The sequence below is a fragment of the Mesitornis unicolor genome, unplaced genomic scaffold (genome assembly GCF_000695765.1).
Source record: "Mesitornis unicolor isolate BGI_N332 unplaced genomic scaffold, ASM69576v1 scaffold2020, whole genome shotgun sequence".
Lineage (NCBI taxonomy): Eukaryota > Metazoa > Chordata > Aves > Mesitornithiformes > Mesitornithidae > Mesitornis > Mesitornis unicolor.
Genome location: NW_010158811.1, coordinates 49331 through 63397, shown reverse-complemented (window position 1 = coordinate 63397; position 14067 = coordinate 49331). Strand labels below are relative to the sequence as shown.

Genomic DNA, 14067 nt, shown 5'->3' with positions numbered 1-14067 from the left:
ATTCCTGATTTCTTATTTTTGAGGTGCAGGAACATCCCTTCCAAGTTATAATGCAATAACTTAATAGCTCTATCTGTTGCTATTTTTTTTTAAACAGTAGGTTATCCAGTTCTCTACACCGTATCTTAGTCATGTGTGTGTTAGTGTTGCTCTAGGGCCTTGGATTTTGGTTTGGTTTGGTTTTAATTTTGTTTTCATTATGTAAAAAATAAACCTTACCCTTGTGAATCTCTTAAAGGTAAATTACTCTCTAAAGCTGCCTCTTGTTCTTTGTGGACTACAGAAGAAGCCTAGAGAACTAGTTCAGCATAGACATATTTTTTCTGATAGTAAGAGCCAAGTAAGATAACTACCATGCATTGCTCTCAATAGAAATCATTCTGTCACAACACAGACTATAAAACTAGGCATTTACTAATGACAGGGTGTTGAATGTAAATCAGCAGTTTGTCTGAGTATAGTTGGCCATTTATTTTCAGCTGTACATCATGAACCGTAATTAAAAGTTCTGTATTTCTACCTGAAGTGAATTGCTTAATTCTTTGTCAGAGGTGTGGGGGCAAGATTGTAAAAGATTCTTCTCTTCGGTATCTTCTACTTATCTTCTTAGTGTCTGGCCAGTGTCATGAGTATCTGTGAGAATAGAATAGAATAGAATAGAACAGAACAGCACAGAATATTTCACTTGGAAGGGACCTACAAGAAGTCTAACTCCCTGTCCACTTCAGGGCTGACCAAGTCAAAGCATGTTGTTAAGGGCACTGTCCAAATGCCTTTAAACACTGACAAGCTTGGGGCACTGACCATCTTTCTAGGAAGCCTGTTCCAATGTTTGTCCACCAGTAAAGAAATGCTTCCTAATGTACAGTCTAAACCTTCCCTGGTGCAGCTATGAACCATTCCCACACATCTTATCCCTCTCAGCACCTCCCTCTCCACTTCCCCTCCTCAGGAAGATGTAGAGAGCAATGAGGTCACCCCTCAGTCTCCTTTTCTCCAAGCTAGACAAGCCCAAAGTCCTTAGCCACTCCTAACAGGACATTCCTTCCAGTCCTTTCACCAGATTTGTTGCCCTCCTCTGGATGCATTCAAGTACCTTCACATCCTTCTTAAATTGTGGGAACCAGTACTACACACAGTACTCAAGTTGAGGCTGCAGCATACACAAATTTAACAGGGTTTTACATTGTTCATTAGGAAATAAGTGCAAAAAATCTGCTATGACATGAATAAAGTTACTGTGCAAGCATGAAAATGTTCAAAACCTTAGCAGTGTGCAGTAATGTACAGTAATGTCTGGCTTCTGAGTACTGATGGTCATATTTAAGAAATCTACCACTGACATAGAGGACCTTACCATTCTATACAGGGCATGAAGTGAATTTGTAATGCCTAATGTAGGATGATAAAGTGTGACTAAACATCTGATAAAAGGTTCTGAAATTTGTGTGTGAGTTTAATACCCAGTTATACAGTACTACCTAATTTAATGGTACAAACATGCAGGTCACACCTGTCAGGACTGCCAGGCATTGCATCTCTTCTTTGCCAAAGCTGGCTACAGAGTGTCCAGGTACAGGTGTGCTGAAGTCTTGTATTGCTGTCAGGGACCCAAGGCTGCTGAATGTTGTTCTGATGGGTGTTATCTAGTCAATTTTTATTTTTTTATTTTTTTAAAATGCATATATATATCCTGCCTTTCCACAGGAAAATGGCTTTATGTCCCATTGTTTCCTCCAAAACTAATTTCTAAAGACCTATAAAAACATGACTCAGGAGTTTAAAAATACTAAAATCTGTTTAAGTAGAACAGTATTAACAACTTAAAACCTAGAGTTATGCTACAGGGACTTCCTTTTAGTTTTGTTTACTTCTTCATGTTTTTTTCTGGTATTGCTTTCTGACCCTTTTTTGGTATTTCATTCTTATGTCTTGCCTAATGGATATCTACCTAGTTCCTGTGTACAGAGCATTTAAATATTTTTTATGTCCACTGGCAGTTGATTCCCTCTGGTCTCCCAAGGTCTTTGCATTCAGAAAATAAAGCTTTTACATGATGTATAAAGTAGTATGAGTTAATATTGCTAAGATTCTAATTTTTATTTAGTGGGAAAGAGCATAGGAAGAGTGAATCCTTGCAGAGGACCAGAGATATTTATTGAATTTGTTCTTTGTTTTCCTTTGCCCATCCAGATCAAGATAAATACTGTTTTATTTTTATTTAAAGGTTCAGAACGTTATTTGTAGCTGGTGAGCACTGTGATGTGGACACACTACAATGGTCGAAAAAGGTCTTCAAGGTACCTGTCTTGGACCACTGGTGGCAAACTGGTGAGTGTTTTAAAATAACATTTGAAAAATATGATGAGGAGATATTTTCAGGCTTCTTTCCTGAGTGTGCAGGTAGAACTGTTTTTTCTTTCCATGACCATTTAAATAGGCAGAACCAAGTGTGAAAATAAAAATTCAAGCAGGAAGAATATTTTTTGGAAGTAGTCTGAAAAGTGACTTCAGCATATATTTAAAACACAGCATTTTTAAAACATATATATTAAAAAATGTATTTTCTGATGCTTTTTTGCATCACAAAATGGACACTATATTGTTTAATGAAGTTTTTGTTTCCCATGAAAAAAATTGTCTTTCATTTACCCAGAAAAAAAACACAATTGCTTTTTGGCCAACCTAATATTTTGAAATGTCTCCCATTTATTTCACTCGAGGAGGATTAGATACTTAAGACTGCAGTAGAGGAATGAGAGTACCAATCTATGTGTAACTCTGTCAGAAATCCCAGTTGAATTCTGAATTAAAGTTTGATCAAATGTATCTCATTATAACTATGGATTAATATATTTTAAAATTTCACTATTACAAGATCAGATTCAGATTTTGCCTCTTACACACGTTATTGCTATTTAAGGTAAGAAAATATATTACAAGGGTTCGCTCCTTCCCTCCCTCCCTCGCTCCCTTCCAAGAATACCTTTTCTATTTTTTGTGCATCATTGTTGTGAGATGCAATTTTTTTTCAATTCTTTCGCTATATGGAGAAAAACATTTTGGTTCCCTCACTGTGGATCAGATATATAAAATTAGAATAAAAAATGGAAAACTCTTTAGTTCTTCTATGTATTATGTAATGAATTCAGTTGAAGAGGTTTAAAATGCATCATTTTTATTAAAAAAACCCACAATCTTAGATAAATTCTGAGAAAGTACTGGAAGATAGTAGTGTCCTTTTTTATTTAATCTTGATTTAATCTGCTGATATCTGCTGAATTGATAAATACAAGGGACAAGACCTATATTTTGCTCGCTCCTCTGTGATCCTAATATCTGTAGGCAAAAACTGGCCTCAGTGATGCAGAATGAAAGCTTCTTACTTCTAGATGTGAAAATGCTTTTGACCTTTGATAATGTAGCAAATTGTTACTTATTCCCCAGTTTGATATTTGTCTGCATTCTTCCAAAGCAAGAGCATTGCAAAACTGTGAGAAATGTTGGCGCCTTAATTTTACCTGAATACTGTATATCTTACTTATGCAGTTATGTCTTAATTGTTGGCTCTTTCAACAGAGGCTAAAGCAGAAGATAGAGGAGGAGAGCAATCCAGTATCTGTGTAATTAGTGTTTCTGGTATGATGGAGAATTTATATTCCCTTGTTTATGACTGAGAAAAGGAGGGGAGATTACAGCTTCATAGAGATTAGAGGTGACTGAGTCATTATTTGGAGATGGAAATGCATATGAGTGAAGGGAAACAAAAGGCTGACAAACAAAGGTATCATAAAATAAGAAGGGAGTGTAAACCATTTGCTTCTTCAGGTTTAGTAAGGTATCTTGAAAGCTCTTGGCTCCTTCACCATATATTGAAACTAGAAATAAAATAGTATGGACAAAGAAGTGTAGGTAGATTTTTCTTTCATTTTGTCTTTGGAAGATTCATGGAGTATATGAAATCACTGTGAGTTGAAACAGTACTTTGAAACAGAAGAAAGCTTTCATTAGGGGACTTCAAAGCAGCCTCACCTAGAAAGCCTGACTGATTAAAACTTTTATTTGTTTCAATAAGCCTTCATCAATAATATGTATTTTAAATGTTAATATTGGTGTTTCAAGTGTAGTAAGCACATCTTAGAAGCTGTGAAATGTATGTCACAGAATCAATGAGTGGCAAGTAGGATTTCAGGCAGCAAGGACTGATAAGCAGTTGCTGTTTTCTTTGGGGACATGGCAAAGGATGAAAGAATGGTACTTTCAGATCCTGTGCTCATCTGTACATGGAAAGAGGATAATCTTGTTTTGGATTGGTGCAGGTGTTTAGTTTTTACTTATTTTTATGAAGGGATGTTTAGCATTTAAATAGCAATTTTCATCTTCAAAGTAGTTGTGCAAACACAAGCAAATTAATTATTTTAAGATCCATGTGAAGTACGTAAAGTTATTCCAGTCTTGCAGACATTAAATTGAGAAAGACAAGTAACTTGCCTCAAGCTATCCAGGAAGCCATTGCAAATTCAGTTTAGAAAACAGAGTGTTTCTTCCTCAGAGATAAATTTTCTTGTCATATTTACATACGTTTTGTGATACTGTGTCTGAGAGGGAACAGGAATGCACATTTTGGACCTAGTTCTGTTTCTCTGTGTGGTTATGTTTTAAGGAAATGATACAGTAGCTCTGTTTCAGTATTCCAGGTGCATTACAAGGCACTTCGCCAAATTCATTTGAAATAGCCTAAACAGTGTTTGGGTTGTACCTCCTGTGTCACATCCGTGTGGGAGGCCTCTATGCACATAGAATTGTGAGTTTGAGTTACCTTGCCTTTGGAACTAGCTTTGAATTCTAGAAGATGAAAAAGGGTAACAGCCATGAGGATGTGATGAGCTCTCGAAGAACGAAGGCTCTGAAAGCTTGTGTTAAACATCCTCAACAGCTTTCATGTTAGCTATTCAGTATTGCAGCGGAAAGAAATGAAATGAAACTCTACCACGTAGTTTTTGGCATTTATAAAAAAAATAAAGTCAGATTTCCATTTCTTAATGATAAGTACAGGACGTAAAGAATTTTTCTCTTGATATTTCTAAATAGAAACATTTTGAGACTCTGTCTTTGAGGATGCGTAGGAAGATACAGATGAAACAGAACTGAAACTGAAAATTCAGTGATAAAATTTGATGTGCATAAAATCTCAGTCAAGAGACAGGTTTCCATACAGCCTTTTTGGTCGTGCACTATGAGAATCAAAGTTACAGAGCATGAAAGTGTAGGAGGTTCAAATTGGATCTGCTGTGTCCTGAAGGTTAGCTCACTAGCAGGCAGAACTATGAGAAGATAGTGCATATTTTCTGTTTTCATGGAAATAAGCTGCATTATCCAATAGGAAATGGGTGTCTGCAGCAGACATTAGGACAAAAATCACATGGTGCTTGCTGCATTATGGCTGCTGAAAAAGAAGGTTCTAGTATGCACACATTGTAATGAGATCTTGGGTACTCTGAGACGTAATGTGATAAAATTTACTGGTAGGAATTCCCCAAGTTTTGTAGCACGATTAATTAATATACTCTGTCACTTTTTAAATTGTCCCTTCTCTGTGTCTTAGGTCTTAAAACATGCAACTGATATGTTGGTAATATTTTTATTAGAAAATACTGTAATTATGTAATTCTGCATCAGAATAATGGTTATACAGACCTTTTATTAGCACTATTTTTATTAGCACTATACAAACAAAACAACTGTGTAATTGAATTCAGTGGGGAAAAAAATGTGAATCATAGTTAAGTGCACTCACTGTAATATATTTCAATGAACTACTTCCTAGCACTAACATGTATGGGTAAGAGTTTATTAATGTGGTCTCCAGGCAGCATGACGTGGTCCCCACGCTTCAGTTTCCATTGTGTTGTCTTGGCAACATTGTGCAGAATCTTCTTCTCCCAAGTATCTGGAAAGATGGATGTCGCAACTGAATTCTGCTAGCTAATCTTTCCAGGTTTCAAATACAGAATTGTTCTCTAGGTGTACATGTCTCTCATGTCAAACTAGACCTCCATCGCCCCACATTTGGCAACTGGATTCCAGATTTTGTTCTCCTGTCATCTTCTGCTTTCCCCCATTCAAAACTGTGCAGATCAGTCCAGGGCATTCCTTAATATGGTGAAATTTTCAGACCAAGAGGCAGCAGGAAAGGTGAACTAAACAAACAATCTCTATGTAATTTGCAGCAAAAGAATAGATTCTTGTAAATATTTTTATTTTTATGTGTGTCAGAAATTCAGTTCTGGAGTTATGGAGCCCAAGAACTTGGAGCTAAAATGAAAGAAATGAAATAAACTTCTTCCAAAATCCAAGCTACTGGTTTAGGTTATCAGGTGGTGCCTCAGCGTAGATGCAGCTTGTGGTTTTTAAAGACCTGTGGATCCTGTCAAAACTAGGATCATATTTTTTTAGTGGAAGGCGATATCCTGCAGAACAGCTCTCTGCAGAAACTTCCACAGCTCTGCAGCCCTGAAAAGACTCCTCTGAGCATAGTTTTCTGGATAACTGAATTTGTAACAGGTATTCATGTAGAGGAAGAGGAGAAAAGTGGTCATTTATCATGTCTCTACTGGAGGCTTGCATTCTGTCCTTTAAGGGTGTCGTGCTTTAGGGCTGGGCTGGCCACTAAATCCTGGATAGATGCTCTCTATTAACACCTTTCCCCTTCCCAGAAGGGAAAAGAGAATAAGGGAGAGAGACTTTACAGGTTGGAAAATAAAACTAAAACAGATTTAATAAAACAATAATACTATGGGATAATAATGCAAATAGGAAAATAATGAAATAGATACAGATATGTACTAATATACACAAAACCAATATAAAATCCTCCCCCCACCCTCCCCCGAAGACGATTACATCAGCAGAGACTCTGCGGAGCAGGGCACTGTAAAAGTCCCAGACCAAACTCAGCAGCAGGTGAGAGCAGGATGCAGAACACACGAATCAAGATCAGAGTCAGATGAACCAGCAGGGTCTGCTCAGATGTCGGCCATTGCAGGATCGAGATGGACGGAAGGGTCTGAGATGGAAGGGCTCCAAGATGGAAAAAAGGCTTGAGACCCTCGTGATCCCTCGGCTTTATACCGAGTATGACGTATGTGGGATGGAATACCTCGTTGGTCAGTTTTGGGTCCGCTTCCCTCCTATAGACGCAGACACGGCACCCATGGTGAGGCAATTGGCCTTAAGCATATCTCCTAGCAGCACATGCTGGGAAAACATGCTGCTAGTTTCAGCAAGTTCAGCCACTTAGAAGAGACTGAGATGAAAAGTAAAATCACTAAATAGAAAATTAGTTCTATTTAGCTCAAACCAGGACAAAGGGTATGAAAAGGGTATGATTGTTTCAGGCATTGTTTGCTGCTTAGCAATCAGACTTGCGCAGATGTGGACTATGTGTCATTAGTTACAGTAGCTAGTCATTCCTTCAATGTCACCTTAGGACACCCGGTTCAAACAGGTTTTTGGTTTTCCTTATTGGAGGAGAGAGAGGAGGAATTTTTTTGGGGGGACCACAGGCATTGCCAAGGCAGAGACTGACCTTTCAGTAGTGTGCGGCTGTCTCATTCTATACAGTGGCCTTTACCCTTAGCTGCAGAGAAAGGAAAAAGAACAGAACTTGTATGTATTTTTATTCTTTGTCTGGTCAACCTGTGTCAAAATCAAGGAGCTCTTTCCTAAATTGTCCTGATGACTGGCTTCTCACTTGAGGTTGGAGCATTGATTGCAATTTTTATCATATGATAATTTAACATAACTGAAAGGAGTGACATGGGTTTGAATTAGGATTTGACACTCTTGTTTTCTAATGAACCAAGTAATTTGGGCTAAATTGCTTTAGGGGAGCCAACCAGTCTCTTAAACCTGTGAAGAGCAGTTGGTGCCTCTGTGCCCCAGCATTCCAGTAAGGTTTCTACTCAAGTGTGAAGGAAGAGTGGGGAGACCTGCCTTTCCTCAGCATGTGACGCTGGAGCCTGCAATCTGTGTGTACTCCCCAGAGTGTGCTGTAATTGCAGAGACAAAATCTCCATAGCCTCACTCTCTTTTCACCCCACCTCTTTTTTTTTTTTAACTTTTGAAGGTGTTTCATTATGTTCTGAACTACTTGGGCCTTTATATGGGCAGTCACATGGAATATTAGAATTGCAGAAGTTTCTTAAATGAGCCTTTATATAAAATTGCTTATTAGTGAAAACCTTACCTTAGAGCACCCTGTTTCCAGGCGGGTAGAGAAGAGAGTTAAGCATTGAAGACTGCCATTGTTCAGAACTGAGCATTTTGCTGGTGTAATCCTTGTTAATCTAATGGTGAAATATTGAATCTCTGCTCATACTAACAGAGTTTAGCATCTCCATTATAGATGATTTGTGACGTGCCTTAGGAAAATGGGTGACATTGCTTCCCTGATTGTGTTGCCCTCTGTAGCGTTTCAGTCTTACAGTCATCTCTACTCATCTTCCAGTCTTGAATTTTCATGAATTTTCTCTGTGCAATCCATGGGAAGAGGATCCTGTTTCAGAAATTTAGGCTGTACTTGCTTAGCTGAGAAATATTTTTTACCGAAATGTCTTGTTTATTACTGTGTACTGCTCATGTGTGTGTTGGACATGCAAGAATGTATGTCTAGATTATATACATATTCTTTAAGGTGTTTTTACTTTGAATGAATCATTACAGCTGCATAGGTTTATTCTGGTCTTCAGTGCTGTTCATTGTCTTCCCCATTTCACAGAGTGTATTTTCTCCTCCAGAAATGTTTCTCTCTTGAAGGTTATTTCAGATGTGTGTTTCACATGGCTTTCAATTCTTATTTTGGGAAATGCGCCACATTGCAAAGATGATACTGGATCAGAGATGGACTGAGTGTTGTGGCTTGAAAAAAAGATTAATCCTTTTTGTTTTTATTTATGGAAATAATTATCGTTGGGGCATAGTTAATTCAGTAAGCACACTAGGTCCCACGCATCTCTGTTCTTTAAATTACTGGGAAGGTTCTCTTTTCCTCCGGGCTGTTCTCTATTTCCCCACTGGTCAGCACCTCCTGTGTGTTGATACAAATTCATTATCAGCTGTGCTGTAGCCACTCTGTCTCATTTGCATTGACATTTTCTAACTTAGAATTGATAGAAAGCTTGTATTAAGCTTTTCTGTTCCCATTTGGCTTCAGTTTCTCAGTGCTTATTAATCTTAATCTTTGCTGATTGTCTTGCCACGTGCAGCCGGGGACATGCATTAATATGAATGAAGTATTATAAATGTTTTCCTCCTTTTAAAAATATCACTGATGTGGTTTAGATGATGGAAAATAAAGGAACTGTAAAGCAGTCTTAAGTTGTGGAGCTCAGCCATGAACCATGTTTGGTGTGCACTGAACAGGCAAATGGAGAAAAAGAGAGGATGCCTTTAGGAATGAGTATGTTAAATAAGAACAGCTGAGTCTCATCTGCCTGAAGGAAACAAACTGTGACAGCACCTCCAGTTTGTGTGTGTGTGAGGATGTTACAGGTTGCTGATCTCATTCTTGTCGCATGGCAACTGCTTTTTTTTGTTGCTCAGAGAATAAAGTCCTCATTAGTGTAAAGTAGATGATTTTCCTGATGATTTAGGAAAGCTAGTGGTGAGCTGCATGGATCTAGTGCACGGAAGGAATGATCCTTTGCAGGATTTAAGGCTGCCCAGAGAAGGTAGAAAGAGAGAGAACAGGAGTTTCTAAGATGTTAGACCCTGATATGGAAAAAATATTTGAATTGCATAGTAGTAATTTTATCTATCTTTTCCATCTTGGCAGTATTATTATGCATACAATGTATTAAGATTCCCCAGAATGATTAAACAGTAAATGGTTAGCACTGAGATGTGTAATTACTTTTTATAATCTCAATTTATGTCTTAGTATTTCATCATGTATCAGTTATGATGTTACAGTAGAAGGAAAATAAAAATTGGAAATTAATTTTTAGTCTGAAAATGTATTATCATTCAATGCATTGCCTGACTTAATGCATCTTTAAACATGCCATCTGACATCTCAAAAATATAACCAAAATGCTTTCTGTTCTCCTCTGATTATTTTGGCTGTCATTTTGCTATAGGCAACTTATAAGATGTACATTATGAATTACCATTTGGAGGCAAAGGAGCCTGGTATACTTACAAAATGAATGCATAAAATTCTGGTACTTTATGACTAGCCTGCTAGTTCATGATAACTGAACCTGTTTCTTTCTTTGGTTTTAATATTTGTTATGGAACTCCAACCTTTAAGCTAATTAGAGCTTCTTTACAGTTATATTTTGTACATTTATTCTGGAGATTTTATTTGGATGTCCTTTGAAGTCTTCAGAGGCCTTGTGTATACGTATGATACTGTGAACAGCACAGTTTGTAAATACATTCTGTGTTTGGATAGGATTGTGAAAGGACCCTTGGGGGAATTTTAATAGTTTTGGGGGTTGGTTTTGTGTTTTTGTGAGTAGATTGAATTTAGCAATAGAAAGAACTGTTATACAAGAAGTATTTGGCTTCACAAGTGTGATATGTATTCATGGTAATAGATGCATTATGACAAGTGCTTTGAAGCATTTAGAAAATCCTGAAAGAGTTGCTGCTTTCTCTTCTGACGTTAAATTCTAAGAATATGCATGGAAACTCAGGTACTCTCAGGAAATATATTACTTTATAAACAAGATGGATTTTATTTTGAGAAACGGGCTTCAGATTTTCAAATACCTTTAGATTATTTTGTGATTTATTTTCCCTGTGCTTCTGTACATTGGCAAGAAGCAAGGGAAACACTCTGTTTCTGGCTAGCTGTATACAGCTGTTTTACACGTGTTAATGTGGCTCCACAGTCAGGTTTATACTAACATCATAACTCTTGGATTGTGCAAACAAGCTTGAAGCTGTCATTCTCAGTGCTGTATACATGCATAATAATATGAGAATGCTCGCACATTTATTTAAGTATGAATACACTTTACTTAGTGTAACGCTGAATATAATGCAGTATTTCCTTTTAAAGACTAGAAGTAGTGTCCCAGCTGAGGTGGAAGGCATTGATCCATACCAGTGCAGGTTAGGATCTGTTACAAAGTTAAACCAATAGAGTAACTACATAGATGAACTTTCAGAAATCTGTTTGTCGATGGAGCTACAGAAAAATGTCCTGGCTTATGAAAGCACTTAAATGTGTACCTGTGCTGCATTTGACATTTATAATATGAAGTGATAAACTAAACCATGAGTTAAACTAAGTGGATAAATTGATTGTGGGGGAGGAAACACCTGTGATACACTTTCTATTTTGAATTAAACGTACTGAGATAATTAGCTTTCCGGTAGCAGTGTGTAACTGGGTGTGTGATTTCTGGACTGTCTAAGTTTACAAACATGCAGACCACTAGTGAAAGAGGGAGGGGAGCATCCCTCCTTCATCTCTGACACTGCCTTTGTAACCCTGCTCTTAGGCCAGTTCTAGCCTGAGTGTGGCTGCGTGGCAACCAGAATCAGAGCATTGATTTAGGCAGATCTAATCTGTCTGAAATAAAGAATTTTTTGTTTTTGTTTTTTTGGTGTTTTGTTTTTTGTTGTTGGTTTTTTTTTTTAAAATCTGAATCAGTTAAATCCAATTCCATGCAAAAATAGGGGAAAAGGGAAGATAGGAATGTACAGCCAAGGTGTAGTAGACTAATGAGACCACACATTGTTTTACAGTTATCTTCACTGATGTACATTTGAAATAGCCCAAGTCAACTGTGCAGTGTCCAGTTGTGCATTTTAGTTACAAAATCATCCTTCTTCATAAAATGTATAATGAAAATGAATATGACTGTCACATCATTGTCCCTTTTAGCTATTGTCTGTGCTGTCTTTCAGACAGTAACCACTTTCTGTGGTAGTGTATTGTATGGCTCTGTTGTTGATTGAGCACCCTCGGTGCTACCGTACAATAAAGAATAAGGAGAACTTCAAGTGGAAGTGAACACTGAACAGCAAGTAGTCATAACCAGGAAAAAAGCAAATTTTTGGGCAACACACTGGTCCTAGTGTACAAATGCACCTGTGCTGTCTGTTTAATGAAACTGGGGGGTTTTTTTCAGTCACCCTTTCAAACATGGATTGATTAATTTCCTATTTATATATCTGTTCCATGTTTTCTGAGTGAAGTTTCTGCATTATGGTTTCTAAGCAGAGAAACTTAAGCAGTTGAGGTTTTTTTAAGGCTTTGCATACAATTTAACAAACTAAGAAAGGCCAAATTTCACTTGAATGTGAAGAATGAGGTGAACACCACAGTTTTTCTTCCATGAGGCTTCCAATTAACTTGTAGAGGTTTTACACTTTGTTTTGTAGGGTACTAGTGGGGTGAACTAATATGTTTTGCAGTGATCCCACCTCAAGGTAACAAATTCTTCTGATCTTCTGCTAAATGAATGTAATCTAAAGCATAGGCAGCCTGGTGAACAAGGTGGTGCTTTAGGTATAATATAAAATGTTTGAGCAAGAAAGTTGTAACTGAGGTTCTTTCCAATTGGCTTACGGCATATTCTTTACCCTAGCTTTACTTAAGTTTGTAAGGAGTTGAAAAACTCCTTGTAAGACAAGTATGAAAATCTTGATTACAAATTACTCCACTTGCATACCTCACCTAAAAGTTACTTCCTGTGAGTCGTGCTAAGGTAGACCCATGCCACTCACTCACCGTATTTTGGCATTCTATATGCACCTGGTATTTATTGTGTTGATGCTGCATGAGCTTAATTCACAAGAGGAGTAAGTTAAGAATCCAGTCAGGTGGAGGGAAAATAAATGATAATTACCATCACTGTTCAAGATTTTTTTCTGCTGCATCTGTCGTACTTCTCAGAAATAAGGGGTGAAATGAAATACCAAGCGATGCATGAAAGAGTTTTTGAAGTTTCACGTCTAGCCAGCAAAGCTTTTCACAGTTTAGGATGACAGATTGTCTTTAATCTAACCTAATTGTGCATAATGTGTGAATTGGATTTAATTTCACACTTGCTTTTTGACAGTTGGTAAAACTGAATCAGGGAATCCTTAAGAGTTTAAGTTCTCCAGATTCTTCAGTCATTGTTGTCTCCTTGTGGCACTTTTCTGTTATGATTTGTTGCAGTACTCTGTTAAATATATTAGAAGATTAGAATGTCAGTAAATATAAATTCTGACATTAAATTTTACTTCGTTTGATCACGGGCTTAAGCAAAATCAGGAAATTACTAAAATGGATGGGGAAGTTCATGATATAATTATCATAGATCTGAAAAGTAATTTTCACTAGACTTTAGCCTTAGAAAGCAGTAAAAATCATGGCGTGTCAACATATATGAACAATGTGGGTACAGCTGTATTGTGGACTTTTGTGGCAGTCTGCCAGTTGCCAGCCTAGCATCGCACATCACACCGCATTGGGATTATCCAACCTGTTCTCCCCTGTGCCCTGAGATAACAGTGGCCAGGTGCCATCTCCTTGTTTGAGTGTTGATGGATAATTAGCATCAGACTGTTTGTAGTTAAATATACCTAGCACTAACCAGGTGTACTTGGTATTTCTACACATGAATGCTTCAGAATGCTTCATGCACCAACCTGGAGCTGTACAGAGAACGTAAATTTCTTCCAGGGAAAAGATGAAGAAAACTGCATGGCAAAATTATGCAGTGGATATTTTTGAGTCCTTGCTGAAGGCATGGCTGAGCTTTACAAAACAATTATCCGACATTCTCTTCCAAGATCACTAAGGATGAGACTAAAGTGGTATTTGGGTTACCAGCCTGCAGCATGGCTATCTAGACAGAATTTATCAGGGTTAACAGTGCTAAATAAGTTGTGAGGGAGGCCACCTAACGCTAGTGTAGTCAGAGAGTTGGAAACTTGCTTGAGTTTTAATGATGAAGAACTGGCTGGGAAACAGACTTCTTTGCTTCTTTTGCTGCCAAGCAGTTGTATGCTGAAGAATGGAGAAAATAAGGTCTGCATAGATACCTAATGGTCTGACCTTTG

The 14067-nt window shown here is 37.5% G+C and overlaps 1 protein-coding gene across 1 annotated transcript in view; it reads left to right on the top strand.

Moving 5' to 3' along the window:
- ACSS3 (acyl-CoA synthetase short-chain family member 3) overlaps nt 1–14067 on the top strand; it is a gene marked incomplete at its 5' end in the record, with an annotated part of 78527 nt that overhangs the window by 37558 nt on the left and 26902 nt on the right. Inside the window, one exon of the mRNA XM_010184569.1 lies at nt 2228–2331. Within this exon, the coding sequence (XP_010182871.1) occupies nt 2228–2331 (104 nt within the window). The remainder of the gene's footprint in view (nt 1–2227; nt 2332–14067) is intronic.